General features: G+C 37.7%; 1 protein-coding gene across 2 annotated transcripts; it reads left to right on the top strand.

Moving 5' to 3' along the window:
* The first annotated feature begins 1,501 nt into the window (after window positions 1–1,501).
* Window positions 1,502–24,512, top strand: paqr6 (progestin and adipoQ receptor family member VI). Of its 2 annotated transcripts, none has more exons than XM_079894418.1 (8): window positions 1,502–1,764; window positions 13,926–14,170; window positions 15,182–15,309; window positions 18,147–18,352; window positions 20,881–21,007; window positions 21,917–22,013; window positions 22,146–22,290; window positions 22,406–24,512. In XM_079894418.1, exons 2-8 carry the CDS (start codon window positions 14,120–14,122, stop codon window positions 22,663–22,665), a joined length of 1,014 nt encoding a protein of 337 aa, XP_079750544.1. In that variant the 5' UTR covers window positions 1,502–1,764; window positions 13,926–14,119; the 3' UTR covers window positions 22,666–24,512. The 2 variants fall into 2 exon arrangements, with proteins under 2 accessions (XP_079750544.1, XP_079750545.1); XM_079894419.1 differs by having other exon boundaries at window positions 18,125–18,352.
* The last annotated feature ends 726 nt before the right edge of the window (window positions 24,513–25,238 follow it).

The following is a 25,238-nucleotide window of genomic DNA, read 5'->3' as shown; positions in this document are numbered from 1 at the left end:
CTTCCTCTGTATGCTAATGAGGGGGGCGTGTTTTACCTCAGACATAGCAATCGAGCTCAGAGTGGCAGTGCTGAAGCTTTGAGGCCACAGCGACACCTTGTGGTGTGACCAAACGATACGCAAGAGATTTGTAGACGTGCCTACAGATCACGGAATGAATGACTTAGAGATGGGCAATATGGCCAAAATCTTATATCACGGTTTATGTCCTTTAATATCACCCTAACTGTATGTATAGGTTTACCATACTCTTTATTCCAGACATGGCCGTAAAACATCAGCCGGTTGGGATATCTAAAATGTCTTCTTAAAGGCACCATCGAGCGCAATATAACAGGCAATATGTTAATATAATAATTTCTTAATTCCGTGCTTTTTCTTAATTAAAAATAAATAATAATAAAATTATTATATTATATTTTTATTATAGGCCTATCCGTTTCTGATAATTCCAGGTTGCTGTGGTCACTCAGGTCGTGGTCATGAGATACAGATGTCGTTCCTTCAACATCGTGGCCACGAGAAAAATATCGTTCAACATAGGATCTCATAAGGATGCCATTACCTCGACAAAATTATTTCGTGGCCATGGCTTATAATCACGTTCCCATGAATTATCTCGTGGCTATGACAAAACTAAGTGAACCGAACATGAATCACGAATCGGCTGAATGAACGATTGATTAAACTCACTCATTGAGACAGTGCTTGCCGCCACCTACTGGCTGTTTTAGTTTAATATTTAAACGTATCATTTCATTGTTTCCATCATTTCATATATCTATATTCAAAATGTTATATTTAAAACAATAATATTACATTATTTCTGCAATTAATTGTGGTGTAAATGCAATGTTCTAGACATGGTAACGGCCTTTCTACGTATGCGATTTCAGATGCAGCCAATCATTCTTATAAATCTTCACCAGTAGGTGGCGATACATTACACTTTTTTAAAATCATTTTAGCAAGTCATTTAATCGTTGACTCAACTGATTCGTTTTCACTTACTCAATTAAAAAACACAGAACGAAACACTAATTATATACTTAATACTTTATTAATGTCTAGAGACTAACTGAAAATATGATCATATAAATGTTAAATGCCTGTTAAGAGTTGTTGTTTCCCAAATAAAATAAATAAATAAACAGGGGCTTTTAACGGAAGAATGTCACCTAATGAGAGAGATACCCAAATAAAATTCTGTTTTAATGGAATTATTATTATTATTTAAATATTTTCATTATATAATATAATATAGAAATATATGATACCATTGCATAAAATCAATTAAGCACTCAAGGCCATATTGCAAGATTGTGAATGGAGCCTCGAAGTGTCAAATAAATGCATTTCCCCTCTTTTTTGTAGCATCATTTTTTACTTTTACTTGTCTTTCTTAGAAACAGAGCGAGGACGCTAAAAGTAGTTGAACGGGTTTCGTGTTTTGTTCTCGCTGGTCTCCTGATCTCGAACACTGGGCTGCTTTCATGTCTCCATCCAATGAGAGAATGCTCGTGCACGGAGGGTGGGATTTCTACTGTTGTTTGTGTTCCTTTGCCTAGGAATGTGAAGGACACACAAAGCCTGAATGATTCTCGGGGATGTCCACTAACGTTAGAATCTAGTTCAGCCATGGATGTGTAGTTATTTCGCGCTTCTTTTTCCCATTAACTGTAACTTTTTCGGATCCCAAACTGGCGACCTCACATCTCCAACTGGCACGCGCAAATGATCTCATAGACCAGATCAAGCTCAAAGGTTTGGACTTTACGTTTTCTCTTGCACATTGAGCGTTATGTTGGTATTTTAATCCATAATGTCAGATTTGTTGCCGCGCAACAACAACAACAAAATAGTTCTTCGAAAGATATATTTAAAGCAATGTAAAGAAAATACTTTGTCAACATGTCATGTTCGAACTTACAGTGGCAGTGGGTTGTTGTGAAATTCACAACAACCTCTCACACAAACACTCCACAAAGATGTTGCGAAGTTGGTGAGGAAAAAGTAGAAGTGTAATGTTGCTCAACAGCAAAGTGGAGGACTGAAGTTTGAATGTTCAAGTTTAAGTTTTGAAGAGTAGATCATCAAAAAGTTACAGTAAAAGTTTGGGTTTCTAAAGTTGAGTAAATGAGTTTGGCATTTTGTGAATTGTGGAAGTGTTGAGTTGACAATGATCACCTCCCCATGGGTGAGAGAGAGAATGTATATATATAGCGTCGATATAATGGGAGAGCATGGTTGCTTTTGCAGAACTGCCCGTCTTTTCCTCGAACACATATGGAACATAGTCTATCCATTACATTAGTCCACGTGAACAGGCTTCTGTAAGTAATAAACCCTCATTACTGTAGCACTGACAGCATCAGTCTGTCTAGGTCTCTTTTCATGCTGGACGCCCTCCTGAGTTCCATGTTTCCACCAGAAGATATGAAGAAAGTTACATGTATGTGCTTCTGTTGTACCTTTATACAATTGTTTGGATTCTATATAGTTTGCCAACTTTCTAAAACTTTATTGGTGTCCATAATGCAGCATTTTGAAATATGATGATCCCCTTGTGAGGGACCCCCTTCCTAAAATATAAGTAGCCTACATCTATAGATTCTCATGTATGCAGTTCCATTTATAGGCTACTATCAGAGGCGGACAGAGTACACAGCTTCATTACTTGAGTAAAAGTACAGATACCCCTTGCTAAATTTTACTCAAGTACAAGTAAAAGTACTACAGTCAGATGTCTACTTAAGTAAAAGTACTAAAGTACTTGTTTTTAAAAGTACTTGAGTATCAAGAGTACAAGAGTACATTTTCTAAATATTGCATTACTACTGCCACAGTGCATACATTGGTAAACACAGCAAACACTTGAAGCAAAAACTATCATTAACTTGTTCAGAAAATTGAAATAGTCTGGCGAGGTGGGGCCACGGGTTAGCACATTCACGGGATGCGATATTTTTTTTTCCCAGGATGGTAGGGGAAGACTCATGAATATTCATTAGGGAAGTCATCCCTGATTGGTCTTAACCCCAGTGACGGGTAGGTTTAGGGGCGGGGTTATGGAGGTCATAAGACCCCCAGTGATGGGTAGGTTTAGGGGTGGGGTTAGGGGTAGGTCATTAGACCAATTAGGGATGACTTCCCTAATGAATATTCATGAGTCTTCCCCTACCATCCTGGGAAAAAAAATATCGCTCCCGGGATGGACCTGCTGCTTCTTCATCCATTATTTCGTCCATGGTTTCGTCTCTTATCTAAATCTGACCATGGAGTTGACTTTGGCGGAAAGCTGAAGGTGATTGCTGATAGGCTGTCCCAATCAGTTGCGCCTGCACAATCCAATCACATTTAAGAGGGTTTCCGAGATGTTTCTTTTTTCCTTTCCCTTTTTTTTTTTAGAAGAAGTAACGGGTACTCACAGTTATGGATAGAAATGTAGTGGAGTAAAGAGTACAGTATTTGCCTTTCAAATGTACTTGAGTAAAGTCATGAGTACTCCCCAAAAATGATACTCGAGTAAAGTACAGATCCCTCAAAATTGTACTTAAGTACTGTACTCAAGTAAATGTACTCAGTTACTGTCCGGCTCTGGCTACTATTTTAGAAAAAGTAAGCTTATGCATGATATATAAAGACTAAATTAAATAACTGGCAAATAGTAATTGTACTAAAGACAAAGGGATTTACTAAAACATCATATGGAAAATATTTAGTTTGTATTAAAGTCAGCATCTGTTTTGTTAATGCATGTTCTAGATCTTATTATGAATGATTCATCCATCTGTTTGTTTAATTTTTCATCTGCAAGCTTGAATTTTTGAGCGACCCGCCCACATCTGTCACACTTGTACGTCACATTACAGAAGTAATGATCTGTTGCAACGTCCATTTCATCGCTACTTGGAAAAGATGACGTTTTTTTTTCTACTCACTATCCGTTAAATGTATGAACCATTTCAATGAATACTGCTCCAAAGCTGTTTTACAAAGAATATTACCTTAAAACTCTCAAGATAAAGAAGTCAACTCCAAAAAGAAATTCAGGTGCAAATTATACATGTCACAAGAAAAAGGAGATAATGCAGATTTGGTTTAAATTCAATGATACATTTTTTTTGGTATAAACTATGACTATCATCAATAGAATAAAATAATCCCAATTAATTTTATGATTTCTGATTCTGACCAAAAACAGATTTTTCTGTCTAAAATAAGTTCAAATTATGGCATATTCAAGCATATAATATCTTAACATGTTAACTCTGACATCTCTAAACACTACATTTTGTAAAATCTTTTTTGTGGCGACTGTTTCGAGTATGCAAAACCAAAAAGCAACGTATTACTAACCACCCAGACAACTAGAATGGCAGCATGTTAAAACCACTCGGAACAATATGGAAATGGCACAGCAACCACAACACCCTGCATCTTTCACACAGGCATGCACCACTTATACACCGATGCCTATATGCTGTTCCACATGCTGCCAAAACAGCGCTGACCTGCCCTGGCATGGACTCTACAAGAGCCCTGAATGTGTCCCGTGGTGTCTGTCTGGCACCAAGACGTCAGCAGCAGATCCTTCAAGTCCTGTAGGTTACGAGGTGGAGCCGCCATGGATTGAACTTGTTGGTCCAGCACAGACTGAGATCTGGGGAATTTGGAGGCCAGGGCAACACCTTGAACTATTCATCATGTTCCTCAAACCATTCCTGAACAATGTGAGCAGTGTGATTATCCTGCTGAAAGAGGCACTTCCTCCAGGGAACACCACTGGCATGAAGGACCAGGTCTGCAACAATGTTTAGGTTGGTGGCACGTGTCATATTTGCGTTCACATGAATGGCCAAACCCGATTTCCCAGCAGAACACTGACCAGAGCATCACACTCCCTCCACTGGCTTGTCGTCATCCCACAGTGCATTTCTTCCCCAGGATCACGGTGCACTAGTACATGGCTGTCCACGTGATGTAAAAGAAAACGACTCTTCGGACCAGGTGACCTTCCACTTCCAAAGGCTTCCGTGCCCATTGTAGGCGTTTTCAATGGTGGACAGGAGCCATCATAGACACTCTGATTGGTCAGCGGCTACACAGCCCCATACATAGCAGAGTGTGATGCACTGTGTGTTGTGACACATTCCTCATATAACCATTATTAAAATTGTGTGGACTTGCGCCACAGTAAACCTTCTGTTGGCTCGGACCAGAAGGGTTAGCCTTCGTCTTGGGCGCCCAACACCCTGTCGCCGGTTTGTGGTTTTTCCCTCCTCAGACCACTGTTGGTAAATTCACCACTGCTGACCGGGATCAACACTCTAAAAAACACTGGGTTAAAAACAACCCAATTCGGGTTGTTTTCAACCCAAGGGATTGGTAAATATTGGACAGAACACATGTTGGGTTAATTTTACCCAGCAAATTGGGTTGTTTATTTAACCCAGCATAATGGATTGATTTAACCCAGCATACTTGATTCATTTTTAATATTCATTTTTACTTTTTTTTTTTTACTTCATACATGAATTAATGTATACGGATTAACTTAAATCCTCTAAACTTTAAAAAAAATACTCGACACAACCAATACTTGCATGATAATTCCTTTATTTTCAATCATATTTTATATAATTTTTAATACATATTGACAACATTTAAGCTCAAATATTATATTATACAAATATTAACAAATATTATCAGTAAAAATTAAACATTTATGAGTAATTCAACTGTAATCGACCAGTCTCTGTTGTCCCGTTTCAGCGGGGAAACTTCTAACTTCAGACCGCCGCCCTGCGTTCCACTCGTAGCCGAAATATGCGCCGACTGGCTCCATAACCTGGCCATAAACAAACAGTGTACAGTTCTGAGAACATATTTTAACATCATACGTATTTATTCTGTATATTTAATGCAAGGCATCAAGCATTTCCATCACGCGAAAAGACCGGCGCGAGTCACGCGACACTAGATGACTCACATCGCGCTCCGTATGTTGCTTTGCATAAAATGTAACGATATGCACCATTTTGAGAGAACTGCTCTCACCTGAAGAGGTCGCAAAAAGCCTGCGATAAATAACTCAATCCCTGGGTTGTTATGCTTACCCAAGATCTGGGTAATACAAGAAAACTACCCAAATACTGAAAAAATAACCCAAGAAAATGACCTAAAAGGCTCAACCCAGGATTTGGTTAGAAAAAATAACCCAAGATTTTTTAGGGTGAACCCGCAAGCCTTTCAGTTTTAGAGAGTCTCTGACCCAGTCGCCTTTCCATAACAATTTGGCCCCTGTCAAAATCACTCAGATCTTTATTCCTGCACATTTCTCCTGGATCCAACGCGTTGATTACGAGAACTGATTGTTTGCTTACCATCTATTCTACCCAGACATTAATATGTGGCATTGTTCAGAGATGATCAATGATATTCGCTTCACTTGTGACTGGTCAGAATGTTTTTACTCATCAGTGTAAATTTGCTTCATAAAAAAATCTTGTTTTACCCACATGATAGTAACAGGGTCTTTAATTCCTTTTTGGTGGTTGTTTGACTGTTCACTTCCAAAAAAATGGAAGTTTCTTGTCATTTAAAGTTTGGTTCTTGTAAGTGTTCCCAAATTATACTGAATATTACATGTGTTCTATATTCTGCTTTTTGTTCTAAACCCTATGACCTATGAAAAGCTCACTTTTATGTTCCTTCTCTTCTCACCGTTCCTGCGCATTCAGGATGATTTCGCCTACACGAACTGCATAGTCAGCATTTTTCAGGACGGCAGGAACTTTTTTTCAGTTTCATTCTCTCCAAAGTCTGAAATATAGAAGCAAAGCACGTGATATTGTTTAAGCCGTTGTCAATTAAGTGTACATTCTTGTGGCTTTCATGTTTTCAAAGTAATTCTATGGGATTTTCTTTTCTTTTCGTTATAGTCTGCCAGGTATACAAAATGGGTTTGGGGTTTGTTCAAATCCTTACTTTTAAATATGAGCAATGGTTAACAGCACTAATAATAATTTGTTAAATCTACTGAAATCTAGAGATGTAATGTATGTTAGGTGCAGTTTGGGTCCAGTGCGCTGCTTGGTATCATTAAAAGCTTTCGTTTCCATGAAAAAGCCTTAAGCAAAATTTAAATGTACCTTCCAAAACAGGTTTTGGTTGTGCTAACAGAAATGTTTTCTAGCAAGATATTTTGCCTAATTAAAATTTGCAACAGCTTTTAAAACCTGATTGTAAAGTTGTTCAAACTTGGTGGAAAATTCCAGTTCTCCCAGTATAAGCATTTGCATGATTATTAGTCTTGTGTGTGAAGGTGGTAGCCAGACAACTTCATCCCATGATCATGTATTAACATGACAAAGGAATGCTCAGAGGCTGAGATAGTGTCCGTACGGTTACTGCAGTTACACGTGAGCCGAACAGAACACGCACATACAGGCTGCATAGGCGCTCTTTTGTCAACACACAGTGATAAAGACGTCCATTGAGGCAGATCTTGTGACACAATCACGAGCCAGAGAAAGAATGTCAGAATTACTGTAGAGGGTGAGATGTGGAGCGAGAAAAACACAAGGACCCAGAAATCAAGGTCTTGAAACATTTGTCTTTGTCTGATATGTTCTGGATTGGATTATGCAGTAGTTCGTGAGCCAATGTGAAATACAAATTGACCCTATATGTACCTTTTTAATGGACATTCCTGTTCTTTTTATGAACAATCCATCAGTGCATGTTATTCCAAATGGAAAAAGTGTTTGTAAAAATGCTAAATTCCGTCAAAATAACTTACACTGCCTCTGAAATTATTTTGTTTATTGTCACTTAGCCTTCTTGGTCCCACCCAAAAAATCCACTTTTGTAAGTATTTAATACACCATTTCAGATTATGAGTTACAGTTCATTTCTGGCTAAAATATTACAAAACTTTTGTTTATGAAATGTTCTTTAAAAAAAATTTAATTACAATGTTTTAGTGAAAAACACTACTGTTCAAAACTTAGAGAAATTAGAGAGGAATTAATACTTTTGATTCAGCAAAAATGCATTCAATTGTTCAATAGTTCAATTGCTACAAAAGATTTCTAATAAATGCTGTTCTTTTCTATTTATCAAATAATCCTGAAAGAATGTATCACGGTTTCTGCAAAAATATGAAGCGACACAATTGCTTTTCAGCACTGATAATAATAAGAAATGTTTCTTGAGCAGCATATTTCTGAAGGATCATGTGACACTGAAGACTGGAGTAATGATGCTGAAAATTCAGCTTTAATCACAGGAATAAATTACATTTTAAAATATACTAAAATAGACAAAAGTTTACACAATATCACTGTGTTTTTACTCTCAAATAAATGCAGCCTTTTTAAGCATAATAGACTATTTTTAAAAAAACAAATCTATCCGACCCCAATTTTTATGCATATTAATGCATATGATTGGAAATGACTAAATATCATTCTTCCTTGTGTTCATTTAGTGAAGAATTTGTAAAACATGTCTTGAGTAGTATGGGTCCCACTTTCCACCCACTACCCAGGCGAGTACAATAACATCCATTCACCTCTAGGTGTCGCTATATTATGCTAATTTATGCATTCGCTAAAACTTCTGGAACCATAAGGCCTTGAATAAAATACTTTTATTTTTCCTTACACCACTGTGCCCTCTTCCAACCATCTGGCTTCATTCACGTAATGTTGCTTTTCACAATCCAATCAGTTCCTGATGGATAAAACACCCATTCTTTGAATATCCTATTTTTATCAGAAATACATCAATATGAATTGCGACAATACAGTTCTCTCTTTCGTTGGTCACAGTTGGTGGACACACACACCCACATCAGATTCAGCTGAGCTCATCTGCTCTTCTTGTTTAGACTCAAAATGGTGTGTCATGGGATTAGGTTAGTCAGTGCAATCGAAACATCTCCACCTATCAACAAGACATGTTGTACGCAAAAAACGAACAAACATCCAGTTCAAATTGAGCAGTGGCAACTGGGATGAGACATGTTTGCGAACTGTTTGTTTCTGAATAACACGTTTCCCAGAGGGCATTATTGAGGAGAACTTCATATGTGTTTATGTTTGACTTCCATAGAAACAGCTGATGTATGAGACATTCCACAATCCGTTAATCCATAAGATCAACACTGGCCCATGGAATAATGACAGCATATTCCATGAATGGATGTCCAGCCCTGCATGATCTGACCGGGAGGAATTTAGCCGTTGTATCAGTTTATGCAAATCCGTTTGACTGACAGTTTCTGTAATCTGCTTTCAAAGCAGTAGTTCATCTAAAAATGAAGATTGTCATTGTTCAATCTCCCGCATGACACTCTAAAGCCATATGACAATCTTTTTTTATCTGTAAAGTCCAAAAGGAAATGTTTAGCCAAATGTTCATGCTGCTCTCTTCCATACTGTGAAAGTATACTGGACCGTTGTTGGTATTGTTAACTAAAACTATTACAAATCCTTTTTGTTGATCAAAATAAAGCTGAAAGAAAATTAAATATAAATATAAGATGAAAAACTTTTTCATTAAAAAAACATGAGAAATGAAAAATGTTTAACTTGACTAAAACTGAAATAAAAATAAATTCAAAAATTCAAAAAATTAGAATATTACATGAAATCACACAGTAATTACACAGTAATACCATGGTCATTGAACCAGGTTTTGGTTCTTTTGGCAGTGTGGGCAGGTGCAAATCGTGCTGGAAAATGAAGGAAGCATGAAGTGCTCTGGAAATGTCCTGGTAGACGGCTGCGTTGACTCTGGATTTAATAAAGCACAGTGGACCAAAGTCCTCTTTTCTGATGAGAGCAAATTTTGCATCTCATTTGGAAACCAAGGTCCCAGAGTCTGGAGGAAGACTGGAGAGGCACACAATCCAAGATGCTTGAAGTCCAGTGTGAAGTTTCCACAGTCTGTGTTGGTTTGGGGAGCCATGTCATCGGCTGGTGTTGGTCCACTGTGCTGTCCACTCAACGCAGCCGTCTACCAGGACATTTCCAGAGCACTTCATGCTTCCTTCAGCAGACAAGCTTTATGGAGACGCTGACTTCATTTTCCAGCAGGATTTGCACCTGCCCACACTGCCAAAAGAACCAAAACCTGGTTCAATGACCATGGTATCACTGTGTAATTACTGTGTGATTTCATGTAATATTCAAATTTTTTGAAATCCTGTTTTAGTGAGTTTTATGAGCTGGAAGCCCAAATTATGTACAAATAAACAACTAAATACTTGAAATCGTTTAAGTTGTGGGCCCTGAATCTATAATCTATGGAAGTTTAATGTTTTGAATAGCCTGGCTAACGTCAGACCTCTTTCTCATTGAGACGTGGTCTGGGAACCACATGTTCATTTTCTCGTATTTGAGGCGTGGTTTACGAATGCCCAGAGCCGTTTATTGGGCGCTACGAATGTCTATCAAATGCGCCTGTACGTAGCTCATAGCCAATCGTTTCAGTTATACCAGATGACGTATGTAGAGCGACAGAAATTCGACGAGGAAGAAGACGAAATAAACTTGCGTTCTAAACTACTTAGAACACTATCTAAGGCTGCATCGAAAGGTAACTTCGCGTCTGATGCCATGTTGGATCCATAGATATAAACAAACTGCTTCGGTGTGTCGCATAGACGTCGTCACCGTCTTGCTGCTCCCTCCCCGTTCTGTGATTGGTCCCCTTGCTGAGGCGAAAATCTGGTCCATGGTGTCCAGGCTTAGCCTGACTATGTCAGACTTCCTACTTCCGCTAATTTCATTTCGCTCCTGTAGTCAGTCTGAGATAGCAGCGTATCTTTCAGTTTTCCACCGGTCTGGAAACAGCCGGGCCAATCAACGAACAGAGGGCGGGCTGAGAGCCGTGACGTAGACGCTGATTGTACCGTGGTGGATGCGTACTTGCGTAGATTTACTTCACATAATCTGCAAAAGTCGTTCACAGCCATGTTCACTTCCGGTATTTCGCTCGATGGTTTAGTTTTTGCATCATACATGTGTTTACAGTGGAAGTTAGATGTGGCTGAGCATGCGCATAACACACGCCATAACCAAACGTTATGTGATTGGCTTACGGGTAACCAGTGATTTTAAACTTCAGACAAGCGCCCCCCCGCGAGAAAGAAAACACTTCTCTATTATGCTATTCCAGACTCTCTCTACGAAGCAAAGTGAAGTAGCAGAGTCTGGTATTACCAGGCTAGTCCAGGCTGCCTAGCAGCGTGAATAAAATCGCGCTGCGATCAAGGCAGCATGGGGAAACCCAGGCTACGTTTTGAATGGAATTATGGAAATAAATAAACTTTTCCATCATATTCAAATTTTTTGGAAAGGGTCTGTATACATTTTGTACTTTTTAATGGTCCATTTAAGAGCAGTGTCATTGGATTTGTTTTGTAATTATTAGGCCACTTAAACAGTATCAATATTAGTTTGATTGCTTTCGAGTCACTGAAATTGAAATTGTTCGCTTCAATACTAATGGGTAGTCTCATTTTTCATTTATTGTGGATAGTGACATTTTAATGGATTTTTCATTTATTAAAAGATTGTGGTGAACAGTATAGGCAAATTTTATTATTGATATTTGTGTATATGAATTTGTATATATGACATGTGGTGGTTCACTAATGAAACAATATCATCCCTTTAAGCCATTCAAAGCAAATAACCTTATATAAATATTGAGAAATAATTGAATCATAAATAGCTGGGGAAAAAATGTGCCATGTCACCCAACCTTAATAACAATCCATTTAGTCAAATCCACAGAGTATCTTCAAGCAGCTAGAAAGAGGCATGTCTCTTATGTAGAGGCATTGCTCAAGCATTTCCATCTGCTTTGTTTAGGCTGCCGTTTGTCCGTGTGCAGAAAGCGTGCTCATTTTCATACGGCTCCACGTGTCAACAGGAAACTCTGTGAACCTCACAAAGCACATTCTGTTCTAGTGTGCAAGATTGGCCCCTGTGCAAAGCAAAACACGGACCCCTTTAGAAAGGCAGGTACTTGGAGCTAAAGAGTTGAACTTCAGCTTCCAAGAAGATGGATTTATTGCTCAAAAGTTGTGCAAAAATGTTTTCATGGAACAGTATCTTGCAATGTCACCAGTGTGCCAAGTTATGTTCCCAGCTATTGGTTGAAATACTCAAACTGGAGGCCCATACTGGGGTGTGTGAAGACAAGATATCTGGGATTGATTTGAGTGTTAAAGCTTTAAAGCACACTAAATTTCTCTAAAGTATTTCTCTAAATTCACTCTGTAATCGTATAAAATAGAAATGCAGATATGGAACTGTATGTAGTGAAAAGCATTTTAAAGTCAACATGAAATCAAAATTTACAACTTGTTTTATTTATGGAATGTTGCAGCATTTATTAATAATGATTTATCCATGCACATAATTATTCTTTTTTTTTCCATGTGCCCTCGTAATCTGTAATCAAAATATAATAATTCCTTGTGTCTCAGAACACTGACTGTTTAAGAACTGTTGAGCTTCTAACTGCAGCTGCAGTGATGCGAAGACTTTACCAACTGGTGATTGGCTCTTTTATTTAGAAGGCGGGACTTATTCCGTCATATTGCGTGTTGTACTTTCTCCCATTCATAGTAATATGAGTCTTTCTATAAAGTCTTTGGATACAGCATTTCAGCAGTGTACTATAGTTATATACTGCAAATGATTTAGGTATTCTTTGCATACAGAAAGTTCATACTCACATACGCATTTGTTCATAAAGTTTGGGGTTGGGAAGATTTTTTTTAAATGTTTTTGAAAGAAGTCTCTCATTGCTCGCCATTGAGGCATGTGAAATATTATTACAATTTAAAATAAATTGTGCATTTTAAAATGTAATTTATTCCTGTGATGGCAAAACTGAATAATATCACTGCTTAATATTTTTGTGGAAACCATGTTTACAAAAAATTCATTCGTAACAATTTGTTTGTAAACAATGTTTTCACTGTCACTTTCGATCAATTCATTGCATTTTTTTTTCAATAAAAGGATTAATTCCTTTTTAAAAAACCTAAACGTTTGAACAGTAGTGTACTTTCTACTGCACACTACTTACTTTTAAAATAGTAGAGCTAGTATACCATCCATTACATGAATCTGTGAATCTTTACCTATGAAAAAATTGTTTTTAAACAGTTTTTAATGATAATAATAATTATATTTATTGTTTTCTTTTTTTATCATTCTTCCTTATGTTTTGCTAGCCTGACTACGTCAGACTTCGTACTTCCGCTCAATTTCAGTTCGCTTCTGTACTCAGTTTGAGATAGCGACCTTTCTCCCCATTTTCCTCCGGCCTCAAAACAGCCGGCCAATCAACGAACAGAGGGCGGGCTGAGAGCCGTGACGTAGACGCTGATTGTACTGTGGATGCGTAGATTTACTTCACATAATCTGCAAAAGTCGTTCACAGCCATGTTCACTCCGGTATTTCGCTCGATGGTTTTGTTTTCGCATCATACATGTGTTTACAGTGGAAGTTAGATGCGGCTGAGCCTGCGCATAACACACGTCATAACCAAACGTTATGTGATTGGCTTACGGGTAGCCAATGATTTTAAACTTCAGACAAGCGCCCCCCCCCGCGAGAAAGAAAACGCTTTTTCAATTATGCCCTTCCAGACTCTGTCTACGAAGCAAAGCGAAGTAGCTGAGTTTGGTATTACCAGGCTAATGTTTTGCATATTGTTCATATTAATATGTTTCACGACATTGGGCATCAAGTGGTACTAAACGCACAATGTAAAATCTGGGTCCTGAAACAAATCCATTAATTCAAAGCTTATTGAATGAGTTTTCAGCAGTAATCCAACTTACTTTTCAATGCATATGGGTGAAATAATGGGTTTGTCTCTCTCTCTGCAGTGTTTCCTGCGTGGCGGGGGGCTGGTGAGGGTCATGGTTGGGGCTGGACTCAGTGTGTGAGGTGGGAGGCTGGGGAAGGGGGCCCGTCCCGGGGCCTGGAGTGTCCGCTGTGGTGTGTCCTGTGTCGAGGAGGACGGGAGAGACTGAAGCAGGCCTGTCAGAGAGGGAGGGGAGCACTGCGCCTGCCCGCAGACATGCTGACCCTCAGACTTCCACAGCTCTTTGACATCCACCAGGTGCCAAAGGTGAGGACAGGACTATCTGTTTGACATACAAAAGGAGCGTTTGAAACAGTTTAATATTGTAGTTTGGAGAACAGACTCTACAGTGATAAACTGTTTCATACGCTCCCTTTAAGGGAAATCCCTGGGAAATCCTGCATGTACTTAAAAGTTACAAGCCGAATAAGTGGGACCAAGTGGTGCAAGCCACCGTTTTCAGTTCTGCTTTAATCTTTCTTAAAGAAATTGAGTCCAGCACAGCACTGTTTCTGTAAGATTACATCAGATGAATGACTTGCATTCAGAATATTAAAGTAGCCCTATTATGCATTTTACCTTTCATGTATAGTGTTTTATAACACTGCACTCAAACACTGTAGTTGTAGCTGAGACTAGAAGGTAATCCTGAAATCCTCTTTGCATGCACTTTTAAAGGACGAGGAATTGATATGGTAAAACCGATAACCGTTGTTACTGTTTGTATCACTGTGTATCAATTGCTGTGGAAGTCTCCGGAGCTGAAGTTCAGATATGGTAATGGGTGTTTTGTTTCACAAAACACGCTGTAATCAGTAGACCTATCACAACAGACTGGGCCATCTGACCAATCAGAGCAGAGTAGGCTCTCCTAAAGGAGGGGTTTAGAGAGACCGAATCCTTTATCGCACTGTTTCAGACACTGACACTGAGAAAAGAGGTGATGCTGCAATGTATATTATCATGAGAACATTAAAGCATTTTTTTTTACCTAGGATGCATGTAAATCTATTGTAGGAGACTCCAAAACTAAAAATAAAATAGCATAATAAGGGCACTTTAAAGCAGTAGTTCACCTAAAAAGTCATCCCCCTAATGTCATTCCAAACCTGTATGACTTTCTTTCTTCTATGGAACTATAAGATCCATCTCAAGTCTCCTGGTTTTTGCTTCGATGAAGGAATACAGAACACAAAAGATGATGTTTAGAAAAACACCTTTTTTCATGATTCTTTAGTTGTTTGCGTGTATTTTACTCGTCCGTGTGCATCTTTGCAGGTGTTTAGAGAGGACGGCATCATGTCTGGGTACCGCCATCCCAGCAGCTCAGCCCTCGACTGCATTCTCAGCAGTTTTCAAATGACCAATGAGACGGTCAATATCTGGACCCACTTCCTGCCGACCTGGTAAAGAGCCCAGTTAAACATATAATCTCCTTTCAGTGCCAGAGCTAGTAGTTTGTCAGCTTTGAAGCTTTGTTTCAGCTGCTACATTATGCAATTATGATTTAGCTTATAAGCAGACACTTTTATGCAATATCAGATTTTACAGGGACTAAACACATTACTTGAAAGGGATTATGTATTTGTAGAACTGGGCAGTATGACCTAAATCTTGTTTCAAGTCATTTAATATATGGTACTGTATATATCTGATTAGTGTGATTAGAGCAGGCTCTATTGTTATATCATATTGTTATTATTATTTTTATGATTTGCTATGTATTTATGTAGTTATATTTCCAGTCATCCGTGTCACATGATCCTTCAGAAATCATTATAATATGCTGATTTGCTGCTCAAGAAACATTTCTTATTATTATCAACGTTGAAAACAGTTGTTCATGCTTAATATTCTTGTGGAAACCTTGATTATTTTTTTTTTTTAAATTAAAGAAAAAAAAATATATTATTAAAAATTTACGAAAAATGTAAAAATTTACAAAAGCATATCGTGCAGTTGTTTTATTTGTGATAATGCAATAAAACATGACAAATTGTGCGAACATAATTTCTGGCCTTGCTGTCATACAAAGAAATTAAGACTTTTTTTTTTGCATTTTTTTGCATGGTAAAATAAAACCTATACTGTAGATTGCCTTTCTTGCCAAATACTTTTGTCAGATAAATATCTTGACCAAGTTCAGTGTTTTGTTTTTTCTCTGTATTTCAAATTATATATATATATATATATATACACTCACCTAAAGGATTATTAGGAACACCATACTAATACTGTGTTTGACCCCCTTTCGCCTTCAGAACTGCCTTAATTCTATGTGGCATTGATTCAACAAGGTGCTGAAAGCATTCTTTAGAAATGTTGGCCCATATTGATAGGATAGCATCTTGCAGTTGATGGAGATTTGTGGGATGCATATCCAGGGCACGAAGCTCCCGTTCCACCACATCCCAAAGATGCTCTATTGGGTTGAGATCTGGTGACTGTGGGGGCCATTTTAGTACAGTGAACTCATTGTCATGTTCAAGAAACCAATTTGAAATGATTCGAGCTTTGTAACATGGTGCATTATCCTGCTGGAAGTAGCCATCAGAGGATGGGTACATGGTGGTCATAAAGGGATGGACATGGTCAGAAACAATGCTCATGTAGGCCGTGGCATTTAAACAATGCCCAATTGGCACTAAGGGGCCTAAAGTGTGCCAAGAAAACATCCCCCACACCATTACACCACCACCACCAGCCTGCACAGTGGTAACAAGGCATGATGGATCCATGTTCTCATTCTGTTTACGCCAAATTCTGACTCTACCATCTGAATGTCTCAACAGAAATCTTCAACTGTCCAATTTTGGTGAGCTCGTGCAAATTGTAGGCTCTTTTTCCTATTTGTAGTGGAGATGAGTGGTACCCGGTGGAGTCTTCTGCTGTTGTAGCCCATCCGCCTCAAGGTTGTGCGTGTTGTGGCTTCACAAATGCTTTGCTGCATACCTTGGTTGTAACGAGTGGTTATTTCAGTCAAAGTTGCTCTTCTATCAGCTTGAATCAGTCGGCCCATTCTCCTCTGACCTCTAGCATCAACAAGGCATTTTCGCCCACAGGACTGCCGCATACTGGATGTTTTTCCCTTTTCACACCATTCTTTGTAAACCCTAGAAATGGTTGTGTGTGAAAATCCCAGTAACTGAGCAGATTGTGAAATACTCAGACCGGCCCGTCTGGCACCAACAACCATGCCATGCTCAAAATTGCTTAAATCACCTTTCTTTCCCATTCTGACATTCAGTTTGGAGTTCAGGTGATTGTCTTGACCAGGACCACACCCCTAAAAAGCAACTGCCATGTGATTGGTTGATTATATAATTGCATTAATGAGAAATTGAACAGGTGTTCCTAATAATCCTTTAGGTGAGTGTGTGTATATATATATATATATATATTTTTTTTTTTTTTTTTTTTTTTTTTTTTTTCATCATATTTTGCTTGTTTAATCGAACTTGTTGGGTCATAAATAAAAATAAATGTGCCCTCCAGACATCACTTTTGGATACTACTACCTGTGTATATAAATAGACAGACAGTTCAGAATCTGAACTCTTTTTGGATGAGCCATATTCAAAGTCGTGAACTGATGACTGATAAACTGTGATGTGCTCTATCGTCATATCACCCAGCTGAACGTTAAAGACCTAATAGTACATGAAAAGGTCTAACGGGGTCATGACATTATTTTTAATATATTCCTTGAGGTTCACTGATAATGTTGTTAACATTTTTTGTTGCACATGCAAATTTCAAAGCGATGCAGCCTGTTGTGACTGTGAGATCCAATACAGCTGACTGCTTCATCTGTCAACAAAAGTTTCTTTGCGAACTCTTTATTACACTATGCATCGTTTGCAAAACAATATGCAGTCAAATTCTCTGAACAAACAGAGATAATCCACCGACGCGATCCATTAGAGCGTCAGTGAATATAAAAGTGTCAGCCTTTAAGCGACTGAACACCAGTGGCCGGGGCCTGTGGTGCGATGATGTAAAACTATTCGTCGATGTCTTATGCAAATGCTTTGTCCGTGTGACGTCACAAGTCCCCCAGTATCCAAACAACCTGTTTTTGGAGCTTGATTAAGTAAGGCACTGTTTACACCTGGTATTAAGGTGCGTTTTGGTCGAATTAGATTTATCATGTCATGACCCCTTTAATAACCAGCTTATCTGCTCTACTTTCCTCACACAAGACATAAATGCCCCGTGTAGGACCTGTGCTGTGCTATTATAGGTACTTCCTGTGGCGGTTCAGCATGCTGTGCTTTACGCTGGACTTCCTGATGGAGAGCTACTCCTGGCCGATGCTCGTCTACATGCTTCTGATCTGCCTGTACCCCTTCACCTCCAGCTGCGCTCACACCTTCAGCACCATGTCCACCAAGGCTCGTCACGTCTGCTACTTCTTCGACTACGGAGCGCTCAGCCTGTACAGTCTCGGTACGCTCCAGTTCTCCTGGGTGATTCTGTCCTGTATGTTTTGTAAGCTGTTAGAAAATCTGGCCCTTTAGGTACTGATCACCCTATTGGCCGGTATAGACACATTATCATCATAACATAGTGGCCTTTCCTACCAACTATTTTCTATTTAAACATCACTGGTGAGACTGCATTTAGTCTTGCATAGTCAGACTTTTGACTAACAAGCTAAGCCATGGTACTTTTTTTTTTTACATTCTCAACAAAAATGAAAAAAGATTTGATGCCGGTAACCTGACAAACTTATCAAATTCACAAATTAGTTCTTAATCAAAAGCACTCATCATATCGACCGGGTAACTAGTAAACACAACTTGGTTGCGGTTTGAAAATAGGTAGTGCAATGGTATTGCTTTTAATACATTCATGAGAAAATTCTGTAAAACCTTAGTTTAGGGTCCAATTCTCACTATTAACTAGTTGCTTATTAGCATGCATATTACTAGGATATTGGCTGTTTATTAGTACTTATAAAGCACATATTAATGCCTTATTCTGCATGACCATATTCTACATCCCTTAAACTTAACAACCACCTTACAAACTATTAATAAGCTGTAATTAGGAGTTTGAGGCAAAAGTCATAGTCAATAGTTAGTTAATAGTGAACATTGTTCCCTAATCTAAAGTGTGACCATATATATATATATTTAGTTTTAATTTATTTTTAGTCATTCTAATACTTTAAACTTAGTCATTTCAACTTATTTATTTCAGTTAGTTGTCAAGGCAATGTTTCTAATTATTGTTTAGATTTTGTAACTTTTTATATGTAATATTTTATTTCAATGACCAAAAATGTTTTTTAATAGTTTTAGTTAACAATAACAGCACTGCATTCCTGTACCTCAAACAATGCGTATACAGAGCATAGTGCTAGCAACATCAAGGTCATTGAGGTTTTTTTCCAGAGAATGCATGAACTGATAAAATGCATATCTTAAATGCAAAGTAAGTTGCTGCTAAATGCATAAATGTAAATGCATGACATTGTGAGATAAATGTGCCAGACATTCTGTCAGCCGTCCTTGACAGAATATAGAAATCCCTATACCTGGCCAGTACAAAAGGAACACAATTCTGATGTAAAGCTGATGTCAAATAGGAGAATTTCACGAAAGCCAGCTGTAGAAAGGAATTGGAGGGTTGATGTGAGGTTATGGAAAGCATGAGCTTTGGAGGAAATGAGCCGTCTAATACACTGCTGGCATTTTATTGTATGACTTCAAAGGAAAGAAAGCAAATGCTCTGGCTCCACTGGCTCCAGAGAAAACCTTTAAAGTCTGCATTGATAAAGAGAGAAGGCTGAGAAACTACACATATCGTCCGAGGCACTTCAGAAGCGTGAAGAGCTAGTGTGAAATAAAAGTGCAATTTTAATAGGCTCGGAACACTTTACCTTACATAGAGCGAGTAATTTATAAATGCACCTTTTAAAATTATTCTTTCAAGCAGAAATCTATATTACAGTATGTTTAAAAAAACATATTTCTGCGGTATTTCCATTCATTTGACTTCGGCCACAATAATCTGTACTGAATGATGGTATGGTCAGCTGGTCAATATCCTGTGTGTAGATCAGCGAGTCTTTATTGTAAAGTCCCATAGTCTAATAAAAATATTATTCTTTCATTTGTGGAATGTGGAATGAAACCCTCTGGTCATGTTTTCCAGTTGCGGCAATGAAAGAGCTCTTTTGAGAAAAGCAGAGTTACTGTATATGTTCAGAGATCTGGCATAACAGCCAAGCATTACAAAAGACACAAATCCAATAAAACATGGTATTTAATACTGTAACTATTCGTTTTGTGCAGTATATGCCATGCAATGTTTCTTAAAACTGTGAGTGAAACATTACGCAGTATGCAACCGTAAATTTTTTAAACGGTAGTATGCTACGTTGTTGTCACAGTGCCTTCTTGGAAATAACGGTTCATTTACATTAAGTTTTTTAATAGTGTTTAGGCAATTTATCCAGGTAAATATGGGAGAAATTCACATACTATGCGTAGTATGCATACTACATACTTCAGATATAATTGAAGTACTTTGGTTATATGCTATTTCAAACATATCCATACATGCACAAAAAAATCAGTTTGCAAAAATCAAAATTAAAAATGTAATCATTTGATCGCAAATGCCACTATTGTTTGATATTTTGTTAAATAACACTATAACATTGACTTTTTTTTCTTTTCTTTTTTACTCCAAATACAGAAATGTTATATGTATAGACTATACATATAAAATGTCTTTATTTGGAGACAAAAAAAATGTCTATGTTATTGTGTGGTATTGTTTATTTGTTTAAATCTCAATCTGTTAACAAATCTTATTTATACAAGATTCATAGTTAACTAACCAAGAGTTGAAAACTATATCCAAATGAAAGCATGCATTTATCTTCTAATTAATGTCTTTCTGTTAAATAGAAACACTGTGTCATATATGTGTCTGTGTTTTAAGTATGCTATACTCTTTTACAGGTTGCGCCATCACATACGCCTCTTACGTGATGCCCGACTCCTGGGTCAACAGTTGGCTTCACCAGCATTTTGTGACCATTGCCGTCTGCAACTCGCTCTTTTGTACCAGCATGTCCTGCTACTCCAGGTGAGAGCGGTTTTGAGGGTAATTAAGACTCATTTACTAAGTCTGCGATTACATGGGCTAATTCAGATATCATTGTAGCCAGACTCAGAATAATAGTGAGTTTATGTAACTTAAGTCCTTCTCACACACAGACCTTTGTTTGTTCTGACCTTGTTTTTGGTTGCACAAAAGGTTTCAGTCATTTTAATAAATTATTTACAGAAGAACTTAACTGGTTGTTAAATTCAGTGAATTAATTAGTTTCGCTTAGTTAAGCACGACTATCTCTCATATATAATGTTAAACTTTGGCACGTAACTTGTCCCGCTCTGATACCTCAAATCGTGCAGGTTTTTGAGAAGAGGTGTGCGATTTATTTTTCTAAATGAGCGAGTGTATGATTTATGTTTGGAGGATGATGAAATGGAGGATTACAGAAAATAATTTATATTTATTTATTTAAAACTAAAAAGCATTTAACTATGAATATAAACATTTAATCTACAAGAAACACAGTAGTATGCAGTATGATAAAATACAATTTTGAAGGTATCCATACATCCGATAAAATGAGTTCAAAATCATTGAAATTCAAAATTAAAAGGCTCAAACATAATTTGATCGCATGTCACTTTTCTTTGATATTTTGTTAAATATCTAGAGAGAGGTTGGGCTTGTTTTGGATAGCACCATTAATCAACCACATGACAACACCCATTAACCATCGGCAACACCCTAGCAACCATATAAAAACACCCCGACAACCGCACTCAATAACCTTGCATTGTGGTGGAAACTTTTGCATGATCAAGCACCACTCACATGCTCTTCATCTAAAATAAAACTAAAAAGCATTCAACTATGAACATATATTATCTATAATAAGCCAATTTTAAGTGAGGGTGCATTTTCCTCTGTCTTTTGTAACAGGTTTGTAGAGTTGCAGTACCCACACATAAGTAAAATCTTGAGAACGGCCGCATTTGTTGTCCCCTTCCTCTTTGATAGTATCCCACTGTTTTACCGAGTAAGTATGGTCAGACTTGATTGCACATGTAAATTAGACACTTAATTAAGCAAATCATTCCTGCGTAACACCAGATATGGATGCTCTTTTTAATGGACGGCGATGTGTGTCTCTCTCCATGTGTGTGTATAGCTGCTGTCGTGCTGTTGGGGGAGCTGTAGTCCCAGTGAAGCTCTGGCCAGCCACTCTTACCATCTGTTCTTTGCGTTTCTCACATGCTTCCTGTTTGCATCTCACCTGCCCGAGAGACTGGCCCCTGGACGCTTCGACTACATCGGTACCTCATTTTTAGCGATTTTACAGTTGTCTTTGTTTGGTTTTTAATGGCTATAGAGGTTCATACCAGTGTCACACGGTTCTTTTGACTAGTTTTTCACTCACTCTCCTCCAAGGTCACAGCCACCAGCTCTTTCACATATGTGCGGTCGTGGGCACCCATTTCCAGATGGAGGCAGTGTTGACGGACATGTCGTCTCGCAAAGAGTGGCTGATGTCCCACTCCGCTTTACCTTCCTTCCTAGGTACCTTGGGGACTCTCGCAATGGGTGTCCTGCTCAACCTGGGCATCATCGGCATTTTTAGCCTGGGTCTACCGCGAACACCTCACCAAAGCACTTCGGCCTCTTGTGGTGCCCACCCTCATCAGGAGTAACAAGCTTTCTTGACCACTCCACACCTCACTGTGCACCTTTCTGGACGATGTTACTCTAGATTTCACTAGCGCACTTTCACTGATATAAAAGCCTCTAGCATTGATACTTTTGTACTAAAAAGCTTTCATTCTATGTATTCTAGTTTCCTTTTATACTTACGGTTTATTATTTCAGCTGAAAACCCTAATGATAATCGCAACCTTTCATGGTGTTATTTAACCGTTGTGCCTTTGATTTTTATTCTTGAAAGGTTGAGGGTTGAATGACGCTAAAGTTGATAATGTTATATTTTAACATAGTTTTAAGGGTTTTTATAAACATTTGCATCATTACATAATAATGTTATCATAGCTTTAACTGGAAAATGATAGTAGCATTAATCAGGGATTTTATATTTGCATTAATATAATCATGAATAACATAATTAATCCAATTTTATGATGTGTGTGCATATCAAAATATACAATGGTCAAAAATTATGGTGAATATCATATTTAAAATGACTGGCGTGTCGGTGAAATTTTGCCCCTTTAAATACTTGTATTTGTAATATCCCTTATTATCAATGGTGAATTGTTTGGATTTACTGGAATGCTTTAGAATACTCTCACAGGTACAGTAACATTAATTAATTGAGTGATATTTCTAAAAACACAACATTTCCATTTTTACACTTTCGTATCTTGAATGATAATGTGTACTGTTTAGCTCATCTAAGCATCATTCTCCTACTAAACTGCATCTCATGGGAATATGGGGCTGCACTGGAGTCCGTCACTGTCGTTTCGATGTTTCTACAACTTTGAGTTATGTGTCCTTCTCTGCATCAGGTCACATTTCTGTGGTATTGTTTTGTTCATTGCAGGTTTATGGCATACAATACAGAGTGTTTTATAATGAAGCACAAGGCTTTTGGTTTTATATTTAATTGCATTTTGTCAGTGCACTTGTCGATTTTTTTTTTTACTCCGGTGCAATGTAGTGCGTAACTCAAAATAGTTTCTTTGCTCATGCAACACTAGTTACGTTTTGTTCTTAAAGCTAATCATTGTGTTTGCCTAAGCTGTTAACCTCCATCTGTCATTTTGTCCTTTAGTAGAATACTGCACTTGTTTTGTCTGACCGAACAGTGCAGGACAGGTACGAACTGTAGGCTTGTAATTTAGTGCAATTAATGCTGCATAAAGGCAATAGTTTACCGGAACCTTTTCTAAAAAGCTCTTAAGGTCGGTCACATGGTGGTAATGATGTTTAATGGTCGGTTATGAAAGGGATCTTGGTTTAAAAAGGAAAAGTAGGTGTTTCAGTGGTTAGTGGCGGAAAGGTTCTGCATTTCTCCAAATGCCTATTTGTAGTTCGACAGCAGAAATTCTCGCTCACTGTGTGTGTGTTTTTCAGCTCCAGCCCTGACGGAGTCTGTTCTTCTGCTATAAGAGGTTTAGATGTGAATGTGACTGGTGACAGTAGTATTTTGTGCACTAGAGTTAAATGCAACGTAAAAGGTTTTGGCATCCCAATCCCTGTGTGTTTGATGGCCTAAATGAATGTATTGCAGTTTTTGAAACTGTGTTTTTAAAGACCCATTTAATGTTACAATGTAGCATTTAAAATTGCCAAGAAAATTAAAATTAGAAATAGTAATTTTATTTTATTTTTAAATGTTCCAGAAATGTTGTTCTGTTTTTTATTATTTTTTACTATAATGCTTCCCTTTAAATCTGAGAATTAAAATATGCGATCATTATTGCAATGCCTTTTATTTCCCATTGTCATTTTTGAAATATTTTTGTAACAAATGTGAAAAATATGAAAGTGCTTAGAATTAAACTGACCCATTGTTCACTACAGTGTTTGTCCAGTGATATCATTGAATACAGAGTGATTACGCAAATAGCATTATTGGCTTACCACAAAACTGTAGGAGCCAATTCTATTCTTGTAATTCTGTTGTGTAACAGATATTTTTAATAGAGTGTTTGTTTGCAGTATAATGAGGACTTGTGAATCATTAGTAATTCACTTTAGAGATTTAAGTACAGGTATCTATGCCTTCCAATACTCTCTATAAAAAGTACAATATTAAGAAACTTTAAACAATTGTTCACATTTTTGTGTACTTACATAGTTTGTATTACCTCATGTTAATAATTTAACTATTAATTATGTAATTAAATAAATTATAAAATAAAACTAAAATATTTCTACCTTAGAATTTTCACTTGTCACACATCAAGACTTTTAAAGTGAACTGCAAATAAAGTATTTATTTATTTATACATACATGCATACAATGGTCTGTCACTCTGAATACTTATTATTGGCTGGGATGTTTGCATTAAAACCATAAGTTTACTGCAGGTAGTTCCAGTCAGTTTAATCACCACCATTGCTACTTTCATTGAAGCGCTGCGCACGGAGACAAACATTCAGGGGTGCGTTTCCCAAAAGCATCATTAGCCAATTAAAGCAGCACTCAGTAGCTTCGGGATTTCTTCGCTGTATTCTCGCTTTTTGCTCGCAGGTTTCTCTCTAGAGCTCCCCCCACAGCTTCGGAATAGATATTTGACAACAC

This window comes from Squalius cephalus, assembly GCF_949319135.1.
Source record: "Squalius cephalus genome assembly, chromosome: 15".
NCBI lineage: Eukaryota > Metazoa > Chordata > Actinopteri > Cypriniformes > Leuciscidae > Squalius > Squalius cephalus.
The sequence above is the reverse complement of the archived record's forward strand: the minus strand, read 5'-3'. Positions and strand labels throughout refer to the sequence as shown.

What these genes read in the sequence shown, in the direction of transcription:
- paqr6 (XM_079894418.1), top strand. Translation starts at nt 14,120, where the DNA reads ATGCTGACCCTCAGACTTCCACAGCTCTTTGACATCCACCAGGTGCCA. An exon ending in ACATCCACCAGGTGCCAAAG is followed by an intron (nt 14,171 to 15,181) that starts GTGAGGACAGGA and finishes GCATCTTTGCAG; the next exon opens with GTGTTTAGAGAGGACGGCAT. An exon ending in AGCATGTCCTGCTACTCCAG is followed by an intron (nt 21,008 to 21,916) that starts GTGAGAGCGGTT and finishes CTTTTGTAACAG; the next exon opens with GTTTGTAGAGTTGCAGTACC.